The sequence below is a fragment of the Nerophis lumbriciformis genome, linkage group LG16 (assembly GCF_033978685.3).
Source record: "Nerophis lumbriciformis linkage group LG16, RoL_Nlum_v2.1, whole genome shotgun sequence".
Lineage (NCBI taxonomy): Eukaryota > Metazoa > Chordata > Actinopteri > Syngnathiformes > Syngnathidae > Nerophis > Nerophis lumbriciformis.
Genome location: NC_084563.2, coordinates 31,835,346 through 31,859,794, shown reverse-complemented (window position 1 = coordinate 31,859,794; position 24,449 = coordinate 31,835,346). Strand labels below are relative to the sequence as shown.

At 40.7% G+C, this 24,449-nt stretch overlaps 1 protein-coding gene and 1 long non-coding RNA gene across 7 annotated transcripts in view; one reads left to right on the top strand and one right to left on the bottom strand.

Moving 5' to 3' along the window:
- The window catches only part of ank2a (ankyrin 2a, neuronal), a 209,135-nt gene that overhangs the window by 438 nt on the left and 184,248 nt on the right, over window positions 1-24,449 (bottom strand). For all 3 annotated transcript variants that reach the window (XM_061976996.2, XM_061976997.2, XM_061976999.2), the window contains 5 exons: window positions 24,196-24,274; window positions 7,789-7,878; window positions 7,367-7,450; window positions 7,104-7,268; window positions 6,837-7,007 (listed from right to left, as the gene is read on the bottom strand). In XM_061976996.2, coding sequence (XP_061832980.1) covers window positions 6,837-7,007; window positions 7,104-7,268; window positions 7,367-7,450; window positions 7,789-7,878; window positions 24,196-24,274 — 589 coding nt within the window. The remainder of the gene's footprint in view (window positions 1-6,836; window positions 7,008-7,103; window positions 7,269-7,366; window positions 7,451-7,788; window positions 7,879-24,195; window positions 24,275-24,449) is intronic.
- Window positions 12,082-21,992, top strand: LOC133617189 (uncharacterized). 4 transcript variants are annotated; one of them, XR_012050904.1, is made up of 16 exons: window positions 12,082-12,792; window positions 13,356-13,492; window positions 13,713-13,816; window positions 14,040-14,143; window positions 14,769-14,896; window positions 15,129-15,232; window positions 16,620-16,751; window positions 16,854-17,083; window positions 17,709-17,845; window positions 17,943-18,172; window positions 18,798-18,934; window positions 19,560-19,696; window positions 19,794-20,023; window positions 20,649-20,785; window positions 21,009-21,112; window positions 21,744-21,992. It is a non-coding gene; the product is annotated as an uncharacterized lncRNA (long non-coding RNA). The 4 variants fall into 4 exon arrangements; XR_012050905.1 differs by having other exon boundaries at window positions 16,620-16,756; window positions 17,709-17,840; window positions 18,069-18,172; XR_012050903.1 differs by having other exon boundaries at window positions 16,620-16,756; window positions 17,709-17,840.

Here is a 24,449-nt window from a genome sequence, read left to right as displayed (position 1 = left end):
ACAATACATCATAATAATGCAAGTATACCCTTTCAAATGCAGCTAACTTGTAAATAGTTAGATGAGCTACTACACTTGTACTTGTAAGTACTCCGTGATTGTGTGCCGCCGAACATGCTCCTCTGCTCGTAAAACCAGCAATGTCATGACGCGACGACGTGCCGTCATGCCTGTAAAAAAAAAAAATTAAATATGGTGAACCGGTTCTTTTCAAACAGAGTATATTACCGTTTTTGATTCATTAGTACCGCGATACTATACTCATACTTGCCAATCCTCCCGGATTTTCCGGGAGACTCCCGAAATTCAGCGCCTCTCCCAAAAACCTCCCGGGACAAATTTTCTCCCGAAAATCTCCCGAAATTCAGGCGGAGCTGGAGGCCACGCCCCCTCCAGCTCCATGCGGACCTGAGTCCGCTTTCCCACAATTTTAAAGAACGTCTACAGTAAAGCAGTCCGTCTGCCGTAAACAGCAATGTTGTGACACTCTTAAACAGGACAATACTGCCTTCTAGTGCATTTGATGAAAGCACTTTTGTGCGTGCCACACAGCATTGCATAATCAGAGAGGGTGTTCAGCATGGTTAGAAAAATAGTGACAGAGAATAGAACAAGGATGGACAATTCAACCCTTAACTCAACAATGAGTAGATGAGTGTTATGTGTGTGTATATGTGTAAATAAATGAACACTGAAATTCAAGTATTTCTTTTATTTATATATATATATATATATATATATATATAGCTAGAATTCACTGAAAGTCAATTATTTCTTATATATATATATATATATATATATATATATATATATATATATATATATATATATATATATATATATATATCTCCATCCATCCATTCTTGCATTTACTACCGCTTATTCCCTTCGGGGTCGCGGGGATATAGATATATATATATATATATATATATTATTTATTTATATATATATATATATATTATTTACCGTCCAGACCTGTCATCCCTCAACAAGCGCAGCCTGTACCCACCCACTCTGTGCCCTATATAAACCATGGTATGTGAATGCTCCCATTAAAATCTCCTGATGATTGAGGGTACCCCCCCTCATGAAACAGGCCTGTAGAGATGAAATAGTCTTGTGATTTTTTTTCCCACACATACATATATTGCGCTCTACTACGGTATCGAGCACTATTTTTTGGATAACCTTATTAAGACATATATATATATATATATATATATATATATATATATATATATGAAATACTTGACTTGGTGAATTCTAGCTGTAAATATACTCCTCCCCTCTTAACCACGCCCCCGCCCCCCACACCCACCCCCCACCTCCCGAAATTGGAGGTCTCAAGGTTGGCAAGTATGCTATACTAGTACCGGTAAACCGTACAACCTAAGTTAGTACTATACTTCAAGGCGTTACAATGTAATAGAATCCATGAATTTTAGCTCTAAATGTTTCCCATTTGCTCAAACGCGACCATAAAAAGTTAGCATGCTAACAGGGAAACATTTAGCATACTTCTAACAAGGCGCTAAATAACAAAACCCATGATTATTAGGGGCCCTGCGATGAGGTGGCGACTTGTCCAGGGTGTACCCCGCCTTCCGCCCGATTGTAGCTGAGATAGGCTCCAGCGCCCCTCGCGACCCCAAAGGGAATAAGCGGTAGATAAATGGATGGATGGATGATTATTAGGTTAAAAAGTACATTTGCTAAAATGCTGGAAAAAAGCTTTAGCATAACAGCTATCATACTTGTAAGATTGCCCCAGGTGACATTAGGTTAAAATGTACACGATTAGCTAAAATGCTCGCATTAAATGTTAGCATACTAACGTTGCTGACGTTATGATGTAATGACAATACGTCATAATAATGCAAGTATACCCTTTCAAATGCAGTTAACTTGTAAATAGTTAGAAGAGTTACTATACTTCAAGACGTTACAAAGTAATAGAATTCATGAATTTTAGCTCTAAATGTTTCCCATTTGCGCAAATGCTACCATAAAAATGTTAGCATGCTAACAGGGAACATTTAGCATACTTCTAATATGGCACTAAGTAACAAAACCCATGATTATTAAGTTAAAAAGGACAACATTTGCTAAAATGCTGGCAAAAAGTTTTAGCATAACAGCTAGCATACTTGTAAGATTGCCCCAGGTAACAAAATCCATGTTTATTAGGTTAAAATGTACACGATTAGCTAAAATGCTCGCACTAAATGTTAGCATACTAACGTTGCTGACGTTATGATGTAATGATAATACATCATAATAATGCAAGTATACCCTTTCAAATGCAGTTAACTTGTAAATAGTTAGAAGAGTTACTATACACATGACGTAACGAAGTAATAGAATCCATGAATTTTAGCTCTAAATGTTTCCCATTTGTTCAAATGCTACCATAAAAAGTTAGCATGCTAACAGGGGAACATTTAGCATACTTCTAACATGGCGCAAGTAACAAAACCCATGATTATTAGGTTAAAAAGGACAAAAATTTGCTAAAATGCTAGCAAAAAGTGTTAGCATAACATGCTAACATGAATGTATGTTTGTAAACCGTACATGGTATCAGTGTAGAAATATAGTGAACCACTCCTCCATACGTCATCAGCCTGATTTGTACAAACTACCTGAACTGTGAAATGCGGTGGAAACACAAACCACACACTTCTACAGGAACCTTTGGTGGAAAATGGCCTATAAGGGTCTATACCAGCTGACTTTCATCTGGCCAGTCATTCTCAAAGCACATAGAGACAAACAACCATCGACACTCTCCTTCACACCTGTGGACCATTCAACGTCTCCAGAGAGAACATGCAAACTCTACACAAATAGTCCAAAGGATAATTGAACTCTGATCTCTTGACTGCGAGACAACCACTATAATTGATCCCCTAATTGGTTAATACATTATTGCAGAGCAATGTGGAGATACCATGCAGGTATCAGTCCATCGAATTCTAACCTAATGTTTTATGTCATCCCTAAAAAACAGAAATGAATCTGTATTAATGTTGGGATAAACACCTCATTATGTCATCCTATCATCCAACTGATAATAGCGACTTTAATGGTGCGAAAGTAAACCTCTTTTGGGTACATTGTGAACATCAGCATTTCAACAGATACGGTACCAATTACCGGTACCTGGGCATCGATACCGTTACATTTACTTAATTTTCAGTATTTTTGTGTGTGTTAAATAAATATTGTTTTCGATGATAAAAATAAAAAAATTTATTGTAACATTTAAAAATAAGCTGATTATGACAACTGCTGATAACATCTGTAATATCTTGCTTTCATTATCACATAGTATCATTTGCAGATAAGACACCAAGTTGCAATTGACATGAGAGTATAGTTTATGGCAGTGTTTTTCAACCTTTTTTGAGCCAAGGCACATTTTCTGCGTTGAAAAAATGCGGAGGCACACCACCAGCAGAAATCACAAAAAAAACGAAACTCAGTTGACTGTAAAAAGCCGTCGTCGCAATTGTTGGATATGACTTTAAACCATAATCAAGCATGCATCAATATAGCTCTTGTCTCAAAGTAGGTGTACTGTCACCACCTGTCACATCACGCCCTGACTTATTTTGAGTTTTTTGCTGTTTTCTTGTGTGTAGTGTTTTAGTTCTTGTCTTGCGCTCCTATTTTGGCAGCTTTTCCTTTTTTTTTTGGTATTTTCCTGTTGCAGTTTCATGTCTTCCTTTGAGCAATATTTCCCGCATCTACTTTTTTAGCAATCAAGAATATTTCAGTTGTTTTTAATCCTTCTTTGTGGGGACATTGTTGATTGTCATGTCATGTTCGGATGTAGATTGTGGACGCCGTCTTTGCTCCACAGTAAGTCTTTGCTGTCGTCCAGCATTCTGTTTTTGTTTACTTTGTAGCCAGTTCAGTTTTAGTTTCGCATAACCTTCCCTAAACTCCAATGCGTTTTCTTAGGTGCACTCACCTTTTGTTTATTTTTGGTTTAAGCATTAGACACCTTTTTACCTGCACGCTGCCTCCCGCTGTTTCCGACATCTACAAAGCAATTAGCTACCGGCTGCCACCTACTGATATGGAAGAGTATTACACGGTTACTCTGCCGAGCTCTAGACAGCACCGACACTCAACAACAACACATCATTTGCAGACTATAATCACTGGTTTGCAAAAAATATTTTTAAACCAAATAGGTGAAATTAGATAATCTCCCACAGCACACCAGTCTGTATCTCACGGCACACTAGTGTGCCGCGGCACAGTGGTTGAAAAACACTGGTTTATGGTGTGTTGGACAGTTCAGTCTTTGCTGTCTGTTGCGTCCTACAAAGTGTTAATACTGTAAGTACTGTGCTCATCACGCACCAGCTGTTTGATTGTAACGTGCATCTTCGTTGTAGTTTTCCTGAACAAATTTGAAGGTGTAAAAAAAGCTAACGCTAATCAGTAGCTTGTCAATAGCAAAGTCGTATATTAGCATCACGCTAGCGCATATTTAGAAAAGCGGAGCCCTACTTAACTTACGTTTTGAGTCAATTCCTTTGTTGGCATTGAAAATTGTGACACTACTTAGAAGTGGTTTGGTTGAGTCCGCTCTCAGTGCTGCTGGGGTGATCGCCACGTGCGGAACTAAGTCTGCAAACAAGCGTGACGTCCCACGTAACCCAGGTGCCGAAACAAACCGTTCAATTTTACGGCAGGATTCAGTCGCTACCAAAAAAGTATACAGATTCAGTACCCATTCCTAATCGGCCTCTTCTTGAAGGACAAAACTACGTATTCATCTAATTTGATGCAAATGTAAAATATGAGAGTAAATGTTAGTAATAAAGCTTCAGCACAGCAATCGTTAAAACAATTATCTCCAAATCGCACACAGAAACCACATGCACTTCACACCTTCTGACCACAGTTCCATCCTCTTTGACGGTCTCACTTTCCACCACATGGGGTAGATCTGCTCTGGTTAAACCACCTATGTAATCTAAAGCCTGGCGGCATTGAAGGAAAACATACATCATCGACACAAATGTTACACCAAAACTAGATCATTTGTTCAGTGAACACAATGGGCCTGATCTACTGAGTGCTAAAATAGCGTGTGCAAACTATAAAATTGTGTGCGCTATTAGTGGGCGTGTTGTGTATCATCTCCTAAGACTGCGTCTATAATTGATAACAAGTGCAAAAGTGGTGAAGACTGCCCTTTTTAAATGAGGATTTTGCGTCTACAATACCATGGAGACACTCGATTCCCTGCACATGTAGGTTATGCTCTATAACAGGGGTAGAGGTGGGAATCTTTGGGCACCTAACGATTCAGGACCTGCGGTTCGATTAAAAATCGATTATTGCATCTTTAATTTATGTATATTAATATAGTTTTACATTTCTTGAGGGTGCATGGGAGTTTGCCCAACCAGTCTACATGTGCTTTGTGGACTTGGAGAAGGCATTCGATACCCCATCGGACTGTCTGATTGTGGCGGTCCGCTCCCTGTATGCATCCTGACCAGATGCCTGAACCACCTCATCTGGCTCCTCTCGATGTGGAAGAGCAGCGGCTTTACTTTGAGCTCCCCCCGGATGGCAGAGCTTCTCACCCTATCTCTAAGGGAGAGACCTGCCACCCAGCGGAGGAAACTCATTTCGGTCGCCTGTACATGTGATCTTGTCCTTTCGGTCATAACCCAAAGCTCATGACCATAGGTGAGGATGGGAACGTAGATCGACCGGTAAATTGAGAGCTTTGCCTTCCGGCTCAGCTCCTTCTTCACCACAACGGATCGATGCAGTGTCCGCATTACTGAAGATGCCGCACCGATCCGCCTGTCGATCTCACGATCCACTTTTCCCTCACTCGTGAACAAGACTCCTAGGTACTTGAACTCCTCCACTTGGGGAAGGGTTTCCTCCCCAACCCGGAGATGGCACTCCACCCTTTTCCGGGCGAGAACCATGGACTCTGACTTGGAGGTGCTGATTCTCATCCCAGTCGCTTCACACTTGGCTGCGAACCGATCCAGTGAGAGCTGAAGATCCTGGCCAGATGAAGCCATCAGGACCACATCATCTGCAAAAAGCAGAGACCTAATCCTGCAGCCACCAAACCGGATCCCCTCAACGCCTTGACTGCGCCTAGAAATTCTGTCCATAAAAGTTATGAACAGAATCGGTGACAAAGGGCAGCCTTGGCGGAGTCCAACCCTCACTGGAAATGGTCCGACTTACTGCCGGCAATGCGGACCAAGCTCTGACACTGATCATACAGGGAGCGAACCGCCACAATCAGACAGTCCGATACCCCATACTCTCTGAGCACTCCCCACAGGACCTCCGGAGGGACACGGTCAAATGCCTTCTCCAAGTCCACAAAGCACATGTAGACTGGTTGGGCAAACTCCCATGTACCCTCAAGGACCCTGCCGAGAGTATATAGCTGGTCCACAGTTCCACGACCAGGACGAAAATAAATATAATCCATTGTTATTATTATTATTGCTGCGGCCCATACTTACCGCAGCTGAGAAACAGAAATATTTTGACAGCCCTCGAAGGGGCGCTCTCAGCCGAACAATGGTTAAACAGTGTCCTAAATGATTATATTTGCTGCATCTCCAACTATTGTGGGCGTTTTGGACAGGCTAAATGGATTGCGCTCTCTATTTTGCTCGTTTAAAAGACGCAATCACCTGCACACAAGCTTAGTATATCAGCTTGGCAATGCGCACATTTTTAATACTACATTAGTAGACCAGGCCCAATGTGACAAACCGCAAACGTTTGACTTGATTTCACGGTCATGGGGAGAACAGGAGAATATGAACCTGTTTGAAGTCATCTTGGGCCGAGGGGAGGTCAGAGGCCAATGACATGTCTCCTTTGTGTGTCACTGTTCTTTTACCCTCTACTACTGTGGTTCGTTCTGCCAGGCTGACTTTACGGATCTCAGAGGTCTCTTGTGATGTTGAGAAACCCTCACATTCAGAGAATGTAACCTAGGCAATGGACAATCGGAATACGTTATGAAAACCAAAATACGCTTTCTGACAGAAAGAATATCAATTAATTAATCATAACACACATAAAATTACCTCAGTATGGTCTCCCCCACTCTTGAGTACAGTTCGTTTCACCACTTTGGAGTAGCCGTCTCCTTCTGCAACACTGATGGACCCGTGGGGGGTTCCCTCTATTGAGACCTCCTCGCGCTCCACACCATCCGAAGAAACACACTTGCGAATAATTTTTCTAGAAACCTGATGAAAAGATTACATATGGGAAAAAAAAACATGCTCTAAGTCAAACAAGACAAACACATATCTGTTCTTACAAATAAAAATAACTCATATGTTACCTTTCTAACAACAATGTGACCATTTTCATCTTTGTACTTTTCTTCTGTCACAGACTGAGTTGGAAGGTCAGGCATTTCATCAGCCTGTTATGAAAAAAGACAACATTTTTAGGAATATCAAGAATGTCTTTTTTTAATTTTTTTTTTACTATAGAAACAAGTGAGCAAAAGGGAAATATATTTCAAATGGCAACAATGACAAAAATAGGGTATAAAAGAACACATTCTCTGCAGAAAAATATGTGCGCAATCAAGAACAAAAGTACAGAGAAGTACAATCAACTTTTATAGCTGCATATTTTATCAACTGTGATTAGTCTCAAACTGTTAGATGGCAATTGAAAGTTCACACTGAACACCTAGTATGGTTAAAATCACACCCTTCATGCTCCATCCACCATCAAACATGTTGGGGTGGATACCTGAATGACAACTCTCCTTCGCACAATTCTGGTACTCAACAATTCATCATCTGAACTTTCAGACATTGAGCTGAGCTCTGCGTTGATCTCCTGACCAAGTAAAACAAAATCCATCACAATGAAATGAAAGAACTTGAACCGTAATGAATACAGTATTGGAAGCAAAACAAGCAATCAGCAGAGTGATATGGTGTACTTTTCAGGGATTTTTTTTACAGTTCACCCTGGACAGTACATCATAACAGTCCGTAACTTTAATTAAAATGTAGAAAATCCCATGCTCGTGTTTAGGAAATACTAAAAGATCCCACGGGCAGTTAAATGAAAGATGTAGCTATGGTTTTATATGAGAATCACACGTGCTGAGTTAGGAATGATTAAATTAGAAATAAAAAATAAAAATGAGGGTTATGAGGATTCCATCCATTGGCCAGAGGGTTAGCAGTCACACCTTATGAAGCAAATATAATATTAGGTTAAGCTCAGCCTCAGGAAAAGCTTGCAAGGCCCGGACGGTCTGCTAAATTTTGCCTTACCCTTGTCAGTGTATTTGTATCATCAAAAGCTCCTATTTCAGAGCCAGGTACCTCACACACAGTTAATTCTTCTGCTTCCGAATGGAATATGTCTTCAGTCTTGTTAGGTACATTACGAAAAGTCTCTTGGACAACAAAAGCATCCTCCCAGTCTTCACTTCCAGATGACAGCAACGCATGTCTGTACACATGTTCTCTCCTTCCAGGATGACTATCCCCAGGCTGACCTTTACTTGGGATTGATCTGAACTCTGTTTCATCAGGCTCGGTCTCTGAAAAATCTGACGTAGCTTGCCTACAGTCAAAGAAAGGCTCTGGATCTGAATATTGAGAGGCTGGGCCATATGCACCGCTACGGACAATGTCTTCATATTCTGGTGGCATGTGGCTAAAGGTGGTTGTAGCAGAATCGCTCTCTGCATAGACTGGAAATATGGAACACTCCTCATCAGAGGTCGACGACAGCATCTCCGTGTTGGGTTCAACTAAACAAGCCTGAGTATCAGGTACCTCCCAGTCCGCTGGATTTTGAAAAGCAGCCTTTGAATTTATTACATCAGAAGAATAATTAGCCGGCATCAGTTCCTCAAAGCTTAACTGTCTTTCAGAGGTAGATGTTTCCAGATATTGCACACTAGACCTTGGACTAATACCATCTGAGGACGTCTCATACTTCGCTGAGGTGGGACACACAATCGGTTCCTCAGATCTAAACTGTCTTTCAGTGGTGTGTGGTGCTCTGTCCACCATCAAATTGAATGGAAAGTCAGAGGAATAATATCCTTTCTGAAAATCTGAGGATTGCTTGCATAAAGTTGTGCTTATGTCTTTAAGACAATTCCTTGATGTGTCTTCCCTTTCTGCAGATGGCAAAAGTGATTCATGCCCTTGACTTTGAACATTATCACTTCTAAAATGTTCCTCACACTCATCACTAGAAGTCTCTTCAGAAACTATGGGGAAAGACGCTGAAGATAATACCTTTTCTTCACTTTCATTATATTTGATGGGCGGAACTGCATCTAAAGCAAAATTTGATCCCAATGACTGTTCACAAATTTCACAACCTGTCTGAGGAAATTCTGGATACGAGAGAGCCCCAGAGAGTGGTATAGGATCTATGTCAGTGCAGAGGTTTGATTGTATAATTGTTAGATCAGAAGCAACTGGGTCTTCTGCAGGTTGATCATATGTCTGGAAAGGTGGAGACCACGTCACTGTTACATTTGTCTTGTTTGTATCTTCTTCTAGCTGTAACATACTGACACTTGGAGACGTGCTTTCTCCTGTGGGATATTCATCTTCAGGTTGCAGGTCTTTAAAGTCATGAATCAGATCAACATTTGAACTTCCGTCATTGGGTTGAGGTGGACAAAATGGTTTTAATTCAAATTTGTCTTTCATCTCTTCTAGATCGGACAACAGCTGGTCAAGCTGTGGGGACACAGAATCTGGTCCAGTTGGTGTGGAGTTTGATGATGTGATAATTTCCTCCTCACCACTGTCTTGAGCTGGTTCATCGATAATAGAGCCAAACTCTTCACTTTGTTCGGGGGATACAACATTTTCTTTGTCATGCCCCAGAGCACCGGTCAATGTGGTCTCAAATGGTGTTTTACTTGGATAACATGTACCTGCAATGGGTAACTCTATATTTTCAGAGAACATTGTGTTTGTGTTACTAAGCATTGATGGCATCTTGTTTTTTACAAAATCCTCTAAATCATGATCTTTTTGTTCTGTAGGTTCAGAAAGATTTGCCTCGGAAGATGCTGTTGATACCTGCAGGAAATGATGGAATGGGAAAAAAAATGAAAATGATTTGTGATTGATGAGGAATGAAAGAGTCAACTGAAGCATGCAATTTGTCAAGGCCAAGTGTCCGAGCAGTTTTTCTAAAGCAGAAATTCACTTATAGCCCGTTACCACATACTTGAGGTCATTCTAGTACTTAACTAATTGTTAATAGTAACAAAATATACTCTCCCAAAATATGTCATATTGATTAGTGACTGGGAAATTTAAATGTACTGTCAATATAGCACACTGGATGTGAATATGCCATTGGAAATACAATGACATTTTACAAAGAGATGGGGCACAAAGTGAACTTTCAAAATGTATTCAGTGTTAAATGAAGGTGGACGTGCATCTTTTATGAGTGAACAGCTGATTTGTTTTCAGAGTAATCATAAAATCAGCTGTACCACTGTTCTACATCATTATTCCTTCTGATTTGATGTGAACACACCATGGCAGTGGAGCAACTGTGTGTAATTAGTGAAAGCTTTAGGCAGAGTTCATTCCCACATTATGTGCTGCCATAGTTATTATGTCAAGCAACACTGCATTCTCCGGTGAGCAAGACCTTCTGCTGTCTTACCGGAAGATAAGACTTTTTGCTCTTGTCCATTCTTACTGATTGTCTCTTCGCGTCTTTGCCAAACAAATCTTGGCTGGGTGTTGTCATTAAAGTATGTGTCCCCTGAAGGTCATGCACATGTGGTCTGTGCTCCATTGGTTGTTCCCTGGAGGCCTCCTCTGTTTTGACAGCATGATGAAAGTTGATGTTTTCTTCGACAGATGGCATGTGACTCAACTGTAGCTGGTGATGACTAAATGTTGTGGCCTTATCCAGTCTGGGATTTTCAGAGGATTTGTGATCTAGCATCACTGTGTTACAGTCATATTTTCCCTTATACACTGGATCACATGTATGTGCTATTAACCTTGTGTTGAGTGGTTTGTACACAAAACTTGAGGATGAATGTTCAACTGAATAGACAATGTCAGAGGATGATCCAGAATTAGACAAGTATGCGTCATTAAATGACTGAACTGACATGTTTTGATGGAACACTGCGGTTTGACTCTCACTGTCAAGGAGAAAGGATAAGGAAGAATCTGATTTTATCTTATCCGGATATTCATCAGTGCGGTTTTGATCCAAACCTTTTGAATCCGTTGAAATAGGGTCATTTTCTGACAACTGATTACATTCATTAGCAGGTTGAAAAGATTTAGCAGATTTTATGTATGACGTTACAGGACAAATGTAAGTATCTGTATGGTATTTTGTTAAAATTGACTTCTCAGCCGGGGAATTAAATGGCTCATCTGGCGTTTTATCTTGCAAAATATTATCGAAGCATGGGGAATGTTTGTGTGACTGTTCTTTTGCAAAACTGGAGGGAAGCAGGTGGGTATCACATTCAAGTTGTTTTTCTACATTAAATTGTGACACTTTGCAAGAACATTCTCCTTTATAAAAGGGGTCAAACACAGTGGATATCAACTTATTAGGGTAAGGTTTGTGTTTTATAAACACTAAGGGAAGCGATGACACGTTTGTAGATGTAATTTGCCTTGCATCCTGGATGCATACCTCGGAATAGACGACATCAGGAATTGTTGACAGAGGTGTGACTGGCCTTTCTTTAGAGTAGCTTAAGTAATAATTACAATGCTGTTTTATGTTTTCACCAAATATTTCAGGACAGAATACACCCTCCTCAACTGATACCACAGACTCTGAGGGGGATGCTTTAAAGTCGAGCAACCTGTCCTGAAGGAGTGGTTTGTCGAGGTCCGAAGACTCAGAATCTGGAAACAATACACTGCTACCAAATAAGGTATCAAATTCCAAGTCTGACAAAACTGACTGTGGAGACAATGGTCTGGCCTCATCAAAAAGGTTTGTGAGATGCAAATCATTCTCTTCCCAATCAGAAACGATGGATTCCGGTGTGTACGACCTTTGGTTGAAACATTGGTCATGATGTTGTATGTGAGATACATCAACATAAGGAATAGGGGAGTCAGGAGAAAGTAGCCTGTATTCACATTGTGACACCACAGACTCTGGAGAATGAGGTCTCACCTCTGTGATCAATTCATCTGAGGAGTAGTCCGAAAAATCATCAAGGGAATCTGATGATAGTAAAATAGGCTGACACTCAAATATCTTGACTTCAGACATTGAATCTACTTGCTTTTCATGTGTAAAGCCACGCACGACATCTGCATATGTGAAAGGTGTTGCACAAGACTGAGGTCGGCATGAATGTACTTTAACTTGATTTGCTGAGACTATATTTTCTGACATTGTGGACTCTGGCGATTCTGGCCTGCCTTCATCAGAGATATCATTGACACATAATTCAGAATACTCATCATCAGACACTGTTGACAGAGATGAAGCTGGCCTATCTTCAGAGTATCTTAAGTAATAATTACAATACTGATTTGTGTTTTCACAAAATGTTTCAGGATAGAATATGCCCTTTTCAACTGCCACCACAGACTCTGGGGAGGATGCTCTGAAGTCTAACAACCAGTCCCAAAGGAGTGTCATGTCTAGATCAGAGGAAACAGAATCTGGAGACAAAGCCCTGCTGCTATGTGAGGTATCAAGTTCCAGTTCTGACGAAACTGATTGTGGAGAGACTGGTCTGGCCTCATCAAAAAGGTCAGTGAGACACAAATCATTTTCTTCCCAATCAGAAACAATGGATTCCGGTGTGTACGACCTTTGGTTGAAACATTGGTCATGATGTTGTATGTGAGATACATCAAAATGAGGAATAGGGGAGTCAGGAGAAAGTAGCCTGTATTCACATTGTGACACCACAGACTCTGGAGAATGAGGTCTAACCTCTGTGATCAATTCATCTGAGGAGTAGTCCGAAAAATCATCAAGGGAGTCTGATGATAGCAAAATAGGCTGACACTCAAATATCTTGACTTCAGACATTGAATCTACTTGCTTTTCATGTGTAAAGCCACGCACGACGTCTGCATATGTGAAAGGTGTTGCACAAGACTGAGGTCGGCATGAATGTACTTTAACTTGATTTGCTGAGACTATATTTTCTGACATTGTGGACTCTGGAGATTCTGACCTGCCACAATCAGAGATATCGTTGACACATAATTCTGAATACTCATCATTAGACGCTGTAGCTGGCCTATTTTCAGAGTATCTTATGTAATAATTACAATACTCGTTTGTGTTTTCATAAACTGTTTCAGGACAAAATAAGCCCTTCTCTTCTGATGCCACAGACTCTGGGGAAGATACTCTGAGGTCTAACAACCAGTTCTGAATGAGTGACCTGACCTGATCAGAGGAAACAAAATCTGGAGACAATGCCCTACTGCTATGTAAGGTATCCAATTCTGATGAAACTGACTTTGCAGAGATTTGTCTGGTCTCATCAAAAAGGTAGCTAGGACACAAATCATTCTCTTCCCAATCAGAAACAATGGATTCCGGTGTGTACGACCTTTGGTTGAAACATTGGTCATGATGTTCTATATGAAATACATCAAAATGAGGAATAGGGGAGTCAGGAGAAAGTAACCTGTATTCACATTGTGACACTACAGACTCTGGGGAGGATGCTCTGAAGTCTAACAACCAGTCCCTAAGGAGTGACGTGTCCTGATCAGAGGAAACAAAATCTGGAGACAATGCTCTGCTGCTATGTAAGGTATGAAATTCCAATTCTGACAAAACTGACTTTAGAGAGATTGGTTTGGTCTCATCAAAAAGGTAGCTAAGACACAAATCATTCTCTTCCCAATCAGAGACAATCGATTCTGGTGTGCATGACCTGCAGTTGAAATATTGGTTATCCTCAATTTTGGCTATGTCAACATGAGGAACAGGGGAGTCTGGAGAAAGAACCCTGAATTCACATTGTGACACCACAGACTCTGGGGAGGATGCTCTAAAGTCGAACAACCATTCCCGAAGAAGTGATGTGTCCTGATCAGAGGAAACAGAATCTGGAGACAATGCCCTGCTGCTATGTGAGGTATCAAGTTCCAATTCTGACAAAACTGATTGTGGAGAGATTGGTCTGGCCTCATCAAAAAGGTTAGTGAGACACAAATCATTCTCTTCCCAATCAGAAACAATGGATTCCGGTGTGTACGACCTTTGGTTGAAACATTGGTCATGATGTTGTATGTGAGATACATCAAAATGAGGAATAGGGGAGTCAGGAGAAAGTAGCCTGTATTCACATTGTGACACCACAGACTCTGGAGAATGAGGTCTCACATCTGTGATCAGTTCATCTGAGGAGTAGTCCGACAAATCATCAAGGGAGTCTGATAATACAAAAATAGGCTGAGACTCAAATGTCTTTACTTTAGACATTATATCTACTTGCTTTTCATGTGTAAAGCCACGCACGACGTCTGCATATGTGAAAGGTCTTGCACAAGACTGAGGTTGGCATGAATGCACTATGACTTGATTTGCTGAGACTATATTTTCTGACATTGTGGACTCTGGAGTTTCTTGCCTGCCACGATCAGAGATATCGTTGACACATAATTCTGAATATTCATCATTAGACGCTGTAGCTGGCCTATTTTCAGAGTATCTTAAGTAATAATTACAATACTCGTTTGTGTTTTCATAAACTGTCTCAGGAAAAAATAAGCCCTTCTCTACTGATACCACAGACTCTGGGGAAGATAATCTGAGGTCTAACAACCAGTTCTGAAGGAGTGACATGTCCTGATCAGAGGAAATAGTATCTGGAGACAATGCCCTGATGGTATGTAAGGTATCAAGTTCCAATTCTGATGAAACTGACTTTGGAGAGATTGGTCTGGTCTCATCAAAAAGGTAGCTAAGACACAAATCATTATCTTCCCAATCAGAGACAATCGATTCTGGTGTGTATGACCTGTAGTGGAAATATTGATAATCCTCAATGTTAGCTATGTCAACATGAGGAATATGGGAGTCTGGAGAAAGAACCCTGAATTCACATTGTGACACCACAGATTCTGGGGAGGATGCTCTGAAGTCTAACAACCAGTCCTGAAGGAGTGATGTGTCCTGATCAGAGGAAACAGAATCTGGAGACAATGCCCTGCTGCTATGTGAGGTATCAAGTTCCAATTCTGACAAAACTGATTGTGGAGAGATTGGTCTGGCCTCATCAAAAAGGTTAGTGAGACACAAATCATTCTCTTCCCAATCAGAAACAATGGATTCCGGTGTGTAAGACCTTTGGTTGAAACATTGGTCATGATGTTGTATGTGAGATACATCAAAATGAGGAATAGGGGAGTCAGGAGAAAGTAGCCTGTATTCACATTGTGACACCACAGACTCTGGAGAATGAGGTCTCACCTCTGTGATCAGTTCATCTGAGGAGTAATCCGACAAATTATCAAGGGAGTCTGATGATAGGAAAATAGGCTGAGACTCAAATGTCTTTACTTCAGACATTGAATCTAAATGCTTTTCATGTGTAAAGCCACGCACGACGTCTGCATATGTGAAAGGTCTTGCACAAGACTGAGGTTGGCATGAATGTACTATGACTTGATTTGCTGAGACTATATTTTCTGACATTGTGGACTCTGGAGTTTCTTGCCTGCCATGATCAGAGATATCGTTGACACGTAATTCTGAATACTCATCATTAGACGCTGTAGCTGGGCTATTTTCAGAGTATCTTAAGTAATAAGTACAATACTCGTTTGTGTTTTCATAAACTGTTTCAGGACAAAATAAGCCCTTCTTAACTGATACCACAGACTCTGGGGAAGATACTCTGAGGTCTAACAACCAGTTCTGAAGGAGTGACCTGTCCTGATCAGGAGAAACAAAATCTGGAGACAATGCCCTTCTGCTATGTAAGGTATCAAATTCCAATTCTGATGAAACTGACTTTGGAGAGATTGGTCTGGTCTCATCAAAAAGGTAGCTAAGACACAAATCATTCTCTTCCCAATCAGAAACAATGGATTCCGGTGTGTACGACCTTTGGTTGAAACATTGGTCATGATGATGTATGTGAGATACATCAAAATGAGGAATAGGGGAGTCAGGAGAAAGTAGCCTGTATTCACATTGTGACACCACAGACTCTGGAGAATGAGGTCTCACCTCTGTGATCAGTTCATCTGAGGAGTAGTCCGACAAATTATCAAGGGAGTCTGATGATAGCAAAATAGGCTGAGACTCAAATGTCTTTACTTCAGACATTGAATCTACTTGCTTTTCATGTGTAAAGCCACGCACAACATCTGCATATGTGAAAGGTCTTGTACAAGACTGAGGTTGGCATGAATGTACTATGACTTGATTTGCTGAGACTATATTTTCTGACATTGTGGACTCTGGAGTTTCTTGCCTGCCACGAACAGAGATATCGTTGACACATAATTCTGAATATTCATCATTAGACGCTGTAGCTGGCCTATTTTCAGAGTATCTTAAGTAATAATTACAATACTCGTTTGTGTTTTCATAAACTGTCTCAGGAAAAAATAAGCCCTTCTCTACTGATACCACGGACTCTGGGGAAGATAATCTGAGGTCTAACAACCAGTTCTGAAGGAGTGACCTGCCCTGATCAGAAGAAACAAAATCTGGAGACAATGCCCTTCTGCTATGTAAGGTATCAAATTCCAATTCTGACGAAACTGACTTTAGAGAGATTGGTCTGGTCTCATCAAAAAGGTAGCTAAGACACAAATAATTCTCTTCCCAATCAGAGACAATCGATTCTGGTGTGCATGACCTGCAGTTGAAATATTGGTTATCCTCAATTTTGGCTATGTCAACATGAGGAACAGGGGAGTCTGGAGAAAGAACCCTGAATTCACATTGTGACACCACAGACTCTGGGGAGGATGCTCTGAAGTCTAACAACCAGTCCTGAAGGAGTGATGTGTCCTGATCAGAGGAAACAGAATCTGGAGACAATGCCCTGCTGCTATGTGAGGTATCAAGTTCCAATTCTGACAAAACTGATTGTGGAGAGATTGGTCTGGCCTCATCAAAAAGGTTAGTGAGACACAAATCATTCTCTTCCCAATCAGAAACAATGGATTCCGGTGTGTACGACCTTTGGTTGAAACATTGGTCATGATGTTGTATGTGAGATACATCAAAATGAGGAATAGGGGAGTCAGGAGAAAGTAGCCTGTATTCACATTGTGACACCACAGACTCTGGAGAATGAGGTCTCACATCTGTGATCAGTTCATCTGAGGAGTAGTCCGACAAATCATCAAGGGAGTCTGATAATACAAAAATAGGCTGAGACTCAAATGTCTTTACTTTAGACATTATATCTACTTGCTTTTCATGTGTAAAGCCACGCACGACGTCTGCATATGTGAAAGGTCTTGCACAAGACTGAGGTTGGCATGAATGCACTATGACTTGATTTGCTGAGACTATATTTTCTGACATTGTGGACTCTGGAGTTTCTTGCCTGCCACGAACAGAGATATCGTTGACACATAATTCTGAATATTCATCATTAGACGCTGTAGTTGGCCTATTTTCAGAGTATCTTAAGTAATAATTACAATACTCGTTTGTGTTTTCATAAACTGTCTCAGGAAAAAATAAGCCCTTCTCTACTGATACCATGGACTCTGGGGAAGATAATCTGAGGTCTAACAACCAGTTCTGAAGGAGTGACCTGCCCTGATCAGAAGAAACAAAATCTGGAGACAATGCCCTTCTGCTATGTAAGGTATCAAATTCCAATTCTGACGAAACTGACTTTGGAGTGATTGGTCTGGTCTCATCAAAAAGGTAGCTAAGACACAAATCATTCTCTTCCCAATCAGAGACAATCGATTCTGGTGTGCATGACCTGCAGTTGAAATATTGGTTATCCTCAATTTTGGCTATGTCAACATGAGGAACAGGGGAGTCTGGAGAAAGAACCCTGAATTCACATTGTGACACCACAGACTCTGGGGAGGATGCTCTGAAGTCTAACAACCAGTCCTGAAGGAGTGATGTGTCCTGATCAGAGGAAACAGAATCTGGAGACAATGCCCTGCTGCTATGTGAGGTATCAAGTTCCAATTCTGACAAAACTGATTGTGGAGAGATTGGTCTGGCCTCATCAAAAAGGTTAGTGAGACACAAATCATTCTCTTCCCAATCAGAAACAATGAATTCCGGTGTGTACGACCTTTGGTTGAAACATTGGTCATGATGTTGTATGTGAGATACATCAAAATGAGGAATAGGGGAGTCAGGAGAAAGTAGCCTGTATTCACATTGTGACACCACAGACTCTGGAGAATGAGGTCTCACATTTGTGATCAGTTCATCTGAGGAGTAGTCCGACAAATCATCAAGGGAGTCTGATAATACAAAAATAGGCTGAGACTCAAATGTCTTTACTTTAGACATTATATCTACTTGCTTTTCATGTGTAAAGCCACGCATGACGTCTGCATATGTGAAAGGTCTTGCACAAGACTGAGGTTGGCATGAATGCACTATGACTTGATTTGCTGAGACTATATTTTCTGACATTGTGGACTCTGGAGTTTCTTGCCTGCCATGATCAGAGATATCGTTGACACGTAATTCTGAATACTCATCATTAGACGCTGTAGCTGGCCTATTTTCAGAGTATCTTAAGTAATAATTACAATACTCGTTTGTGTTTTCATAAACTGTCTCAGGAAAAAATAAGCCCTTCTCTACTGATACCACGGACTCTGGGGAAGATAATCTGAGGTCTAACAACCAGTTCTGAAGGAGTGACCTGTCCTGATCAGAAGAAACAAAATCTGGAGACAATGCCCTTCTGCTATGTAAGGTATCAAATTCCAATTCTGACGAATCTGACTTTGGAGAGATTGGTCTGGTCTCATCAAAAATGTAGCTAAGACACAAATCATTCTCTTCCCAATCAGAGACAATCGATTCTGGTGTGCATGATCTGCAGTTGAAATATTGGTCATGATGTTGTATGTGAGATACATCAAAATGAGGAATAGGGGAGTCAGGAGAAAGTAGCCCGTATTCACATTGTGACACCACAGACTCTGGAGAATGAGGTCTCACCTCTGTGATCAGTTCATCTGAGGAGTAGTCTGACAAATTATCAAGGTAGTCTGATGATAGGAAAAAAGGCTGAGACTCAAATGTCTTTACTTCAGACATTGAATCTACTTGCTTTTCATGTGTAAAGCCACGCACAACATCTGCATATGTGAAAGGTCTTGCACAAGACTGAGGTTGGCATGAATGTACTATGACTTGATTTGCTGAGACTATATTTTCTGACATTGTGGACTCTGGAGTTTCTTGCCTGCCACGATCAGAGATATCGTTGACACATAATTCTGAATATTCATCATTAGACGCTGTAGCTGGCCTATTTTCAGAGTATCTTAAGTAATAATTACAATACTCGTTTGTGTTTTCATAAACTGTTTCAGGAAAAAATAAGCCCTTCTCTACTGATACCACGGACTCTGGGGAAGATAATCTGAGGTCTAACAACCAGTTCTGAAGGAGTAACCTGTCCTGATCAGAGGAAATAGTATCTGGAGACAATGCCCTGATGCTATGTAAGGTATCAAGTTCCAATTCTGATGAAACTGACTTTGAAGAGATTGGTCTGGTCTCATCAAAAAGGTAGCTAAGACACAAATCATTCTCTTCCCAATCAGAGACAATCGATTCTGGTGTGCATGACCTGCAGTTGAAATATTGGTTATCCTCAATTTTGGCTATGTCAACATGAGGAACAGGGGAGTCTGAAGAAAGAACCCTGAATTCACATTGTGACACCACAGACTCTGGGGAGGATGCTCTGAAGTCGAACAACCATTCCCGAAGGAGTGATGTGTCCTGATCAGAGGAAACAGAATCTGGAGACAATGCCCTGCTGCTATGTGAGGTATCAAGTTCCAATTCTGACAAAACTGATTGTGGAGAGATTGGTCTGGCCTCATCAAAAAGGTTAGTGAGACACAAATCATTCTCTTCCCAATCAGAAACAATGGATTCCGGTGTGTACGACCTTTGGTTGAAACATTGGTCATGATGTTGTATGTGAGATACATCAAAATGAGGAATAGGGGAGTCAGGAGAAAGTAGCCTGTATTCACATTGTGACACCACAGACTCTGGAGAATGAGGTCTCACCTCTGTGATCAGTTCATCTGAGGAGTAATCCGACAAATTATCAAGGGAGTCTGATAATACAAAAATAGGCTGAGACTCAAATGTCTTTACTTTAGACATTGAATCTACTTGCTTTTCATGTGTAAAGCCACGCACGACGTCTGCATATGTGAAAGGTCTTGCACAAGACTGAGGTTGGCATGAATGTACTATGACTTGATTTGCTGAGACTATATTTTCTGACATTGTGGACTCTGGAGTTTCTTGCCTGCCATGATCAGAGATATCGTTGACACGTAATTCTGAATACTCATCATTAGACGCTGTAGCTGGCCTATTTTCAGAGTATCTTAAGTAATAATTACAATACTGGTTTGTGTTTTCATAAACTGTTTCAGGACAAAATAAGCCCTTCTCAACTGATACCACAGACTTTGGGGAAGATAATCTGAGGTCTAACAACCAGTTCTGAAGGAGTGACCTGTCCTGATCAGAAGAAACAAAATCTGGAGACAATGCCCTTCTGCTATGTAAGGTATCAAATTCCAATTCTGACGAAACTGACTTTGGAGAGATTGGTCTGGTCTCATCAAAAATGTAGCTAAGACACAAATCATTCTCTTCCCAATCAGAGACAATCGATTCTGGTGTGCATGATCTGCAGTTGAAATATTGGTTATCCTCAATTTTGGCTATGTCAACATGAGAAACAGGGGAGTCTGGAGAAAGAACCCTGAATTCACATTGTGACACCACAGACTCTGGGGAGGATGCTCTGAAGTCGAACAACCATTCCCGAAGGAGTGATGTGTCCTGATCAGAGGAAACAGAATCTGGAGACAATGCCCTGCTGCTATGTGAGGTATCAAGTTCCAATTCTGACAAAACTGATTGTGGAGAGATTGGTCTGGCCTCATCAAAAAGGTTAGTGAGACACAAATCATTCTCTTCCCAATCAGAAACAATGGATTCCGGTGTGTATGACCTTTGGTTGAAACATTGGTCATGATGTTGTATGTGAGATACATCAAAATGAGGAATAGGGGAGTCAGGAGAAAGTAGCCTGTATTCACATTGTGACACCACAGACTCTGGAGAATGAGGTCTCACCTTTGTGACCAATTCATCTGAGGTGTAGTCTGACAAATCATCAAGGGAGTCTGATGAGAGCAAAATAGGCTGAGACTCAAATGTCTTTACTTCAGACATGTAATCTACTTGGTATTCTTTTTTCATGCCACGCACAACATCTGCATATGTGAAAGGTCTTGCACAGGACTGAGTTTGGCATGAATTAACCGGATTTGCTGAATCTATATTTTCTGACATAATGGACTCTGGCGATTCTGGCCTGCTGCCATTAGAGAGATCACTAAAACATATAACAGAATACTCACTGTCAGACACTGTTGAAAGAGGTGTAACTGGCCTATTTTCAGAGTAGTTTAAGTAATAATTACAATTATGTTTTTTGTTTTCCCCAAATGCTCCAGGACAGAATAAGGCCTTTTCAGCTGATACCACCGACTCTGGGGAGGATGCCCTGATGTCTAGCTCACTGTCCCAAAGGACTGATGTGTCCAAATAAGAGGAAATAGAATCTGGAGATAATAGCCTACAGCTAAAGAAGGTATGAAGGGCAACATCTGACAAAACTGACTGTGGAGACAGTGGTCTAACCTCATCAAAAATGTTAGAGTACTGTAAGAAATAGTTGCAATATTTATTCTGCTCAATTAAGTCAGGACAGAAAGAATACTTAGTCAATGACATGCTTGCTTTTGTAGAGGATGATATTAAATTTGGTGGCACGTTCTGTTGGGTCACCTTCTCAAACGTAGAAGATTCTTTTTTGCATAATGTCACCTTTTTGTCTTTTGGAAACTCAAAAGTGTACTTCGGTTTTTCCACAAAGTTAAAGATAACTGGCTCCTTAATTTGTGGTAGTGATATACTGTCAGAGGTCACAGATGATGGTTGAAATTTGTCATCTAAACATATATTTACTTTTGTTGATTCTTTCATCCAACTTTGATGTGAAGACCCTTGAATTGGACTGATGTCCTTTGTGTTTAGTGTAATATCTTTGATATCAACACCTGATCCATATGTTGATGGTAATACATTTGAAGATTGAGGTGCCAACTTTGTAAACCAATAATCGAGAAATGATTGCTTACTTTCTGTCTTTTGCGCAAGGAGTTTAGATGATGGTGGCCTACATTGAAACAAAATGTGTTTGTCATTTACACATTTGGTCTCTTCTGTATTGACAGCTGCATCACATATTCCTTGCCATGATGCAGGCTTTTCTACACTGGGGATGTTTTTTAATTGAATGGAAAATTTGGGTTGAGGATTATAATCATTTGCTTCAGCTGAATTACTTTCTCCAGGGTGTTGACAGGAAACTGTTGTATTGTAAACAGTCAGTAGGGGTGAGGTTGGATTATCTCCTGAATACAGTAGAAAGTAATCACAATACTGACTCTTCAGTTGGGCACGGGTTGGTTCAGAGAGCAAGACTTCAAGGAATGAAAAACTGCACTGAGAAGTCTGAGATTGTGGGGACAATGGCCTGCAATCCATGTTTGACAACTGATTTTCACCATTATTTGTGCTTAAATCTTGTGAAGATATTTCATTCAAGTGCTCATCGGACAGAACGTTTGGTGTCAAACTAAGAATTTCTCTGAACTCTTCCTGGATAAGTAGACTGTCAGGTAAAGGTGGACTGTGTTTTGCCACGTGAGATGTGCAATGGAATTCCTGTACAAGTTTTGGTTTTGCACTAGGTTTAGGTGTAAAATCAAACAGGTGTGATTGGCTAAGATCTGTGTTATTTTCAGTAATAACTGCCATGTCCGATACATTATACTTGTCAGTGCTTGAAAATAGTGTCCAGTTGTTATCAATTATGTGAAAGTCCTTTCTTTTGCTAAGAGGAGAGTCTGGAGACATTGCCCTATAGTCGCTAACTGACATAACAGAGTCTGGTGATGACATTCTAGGAAAATAGTCATTTAATGTCCAAGATTCAGGTGGTAAGAAATCTTTTTCATAAACATAAGGATCATAATCTGTGCTGGTGGAAGATAATGTTTCATCTTGCTCATGTGTCTGTTCTTCCGTGATAGGCAGATAAAGGCAGGAAGGGACCGTCTTTGCCCTGTGTTTGTCACTGTCTGGACTGATCGAACTATAAATAGCGCTATCAGTTGAGTCACAGGCCATCTGAATGTTTTTACTATCATTCACCATTTTGCACTTGGCTGCAGCAAAAATGGAGTCCACTGACTGGACAGGATCGTCATCAATGAAATGCATGTTTTCTGGGTACTCAACAATTTTCAGTTGAAATTTTGTGTTGTCTTCTTTGCTTGATGTAAAGGGACCGTAGCCCGTGTTCACACTAGGGACTTGAAGGATCTTGGAATGGTCTGTGATAAACAAGTCTGTGATTTCATCAATACACTTCTGCGACACCTCACTTCTTGGATCTGCATCTGTGACTTCTTCAGTTGCTTCGTGAATCTCTGGTGATTCAAACAGGTTAGGGTCAGAGGTTCCTCTGAACATGTTTTTGGAAGGAATTGTTGTGAAAAGCTGAGGAATATAGTTGTACTCATCATGGAGCTTTTTGAAGTCCGTCTCAGCTTGGTCTGATTCCGATAGGATCAGACTAATTTCACTGATCGATACAGATGATGGCAAGTTCAATATCTTAGCTGAGTGGCTCTGCTGATCTTTTTCAACAAATGTTTCAGGTGTCACTCGGCTATATATTTTTTTGCTTTGGCATTGATTACTGCCATGAGAAGGCTTTAAAACATGAACTTCAGTACTGCAGGGAATTTGCTGGTCTTCCACTTTGTACTGGGCATCAAAAACTTGAGTGTCTTTGCTCCTCATAGCAGCTTCTGTTTTGGTTGGGAGCGTACTTACTTGCTCATCCAAGTTGACATAGCGTGTACGTTCATGTGAATTTACATCATCTGAGGTCCACAGGCTTGGGTTCAGTTCACTGTAACAGACAAAGTAGACATTGTCACAAATTACGACTTTAAAACATAATATGTAATAATTAGAGCTGTCAAAGTAAACGCGATAACGAAGTAATGCTAAATTCCTTTAACAGCATCATTTATTCTTTCGCCACGCGACTTGGTGGAGAAAAATGTAGCTGCGTTCCAGTTCAT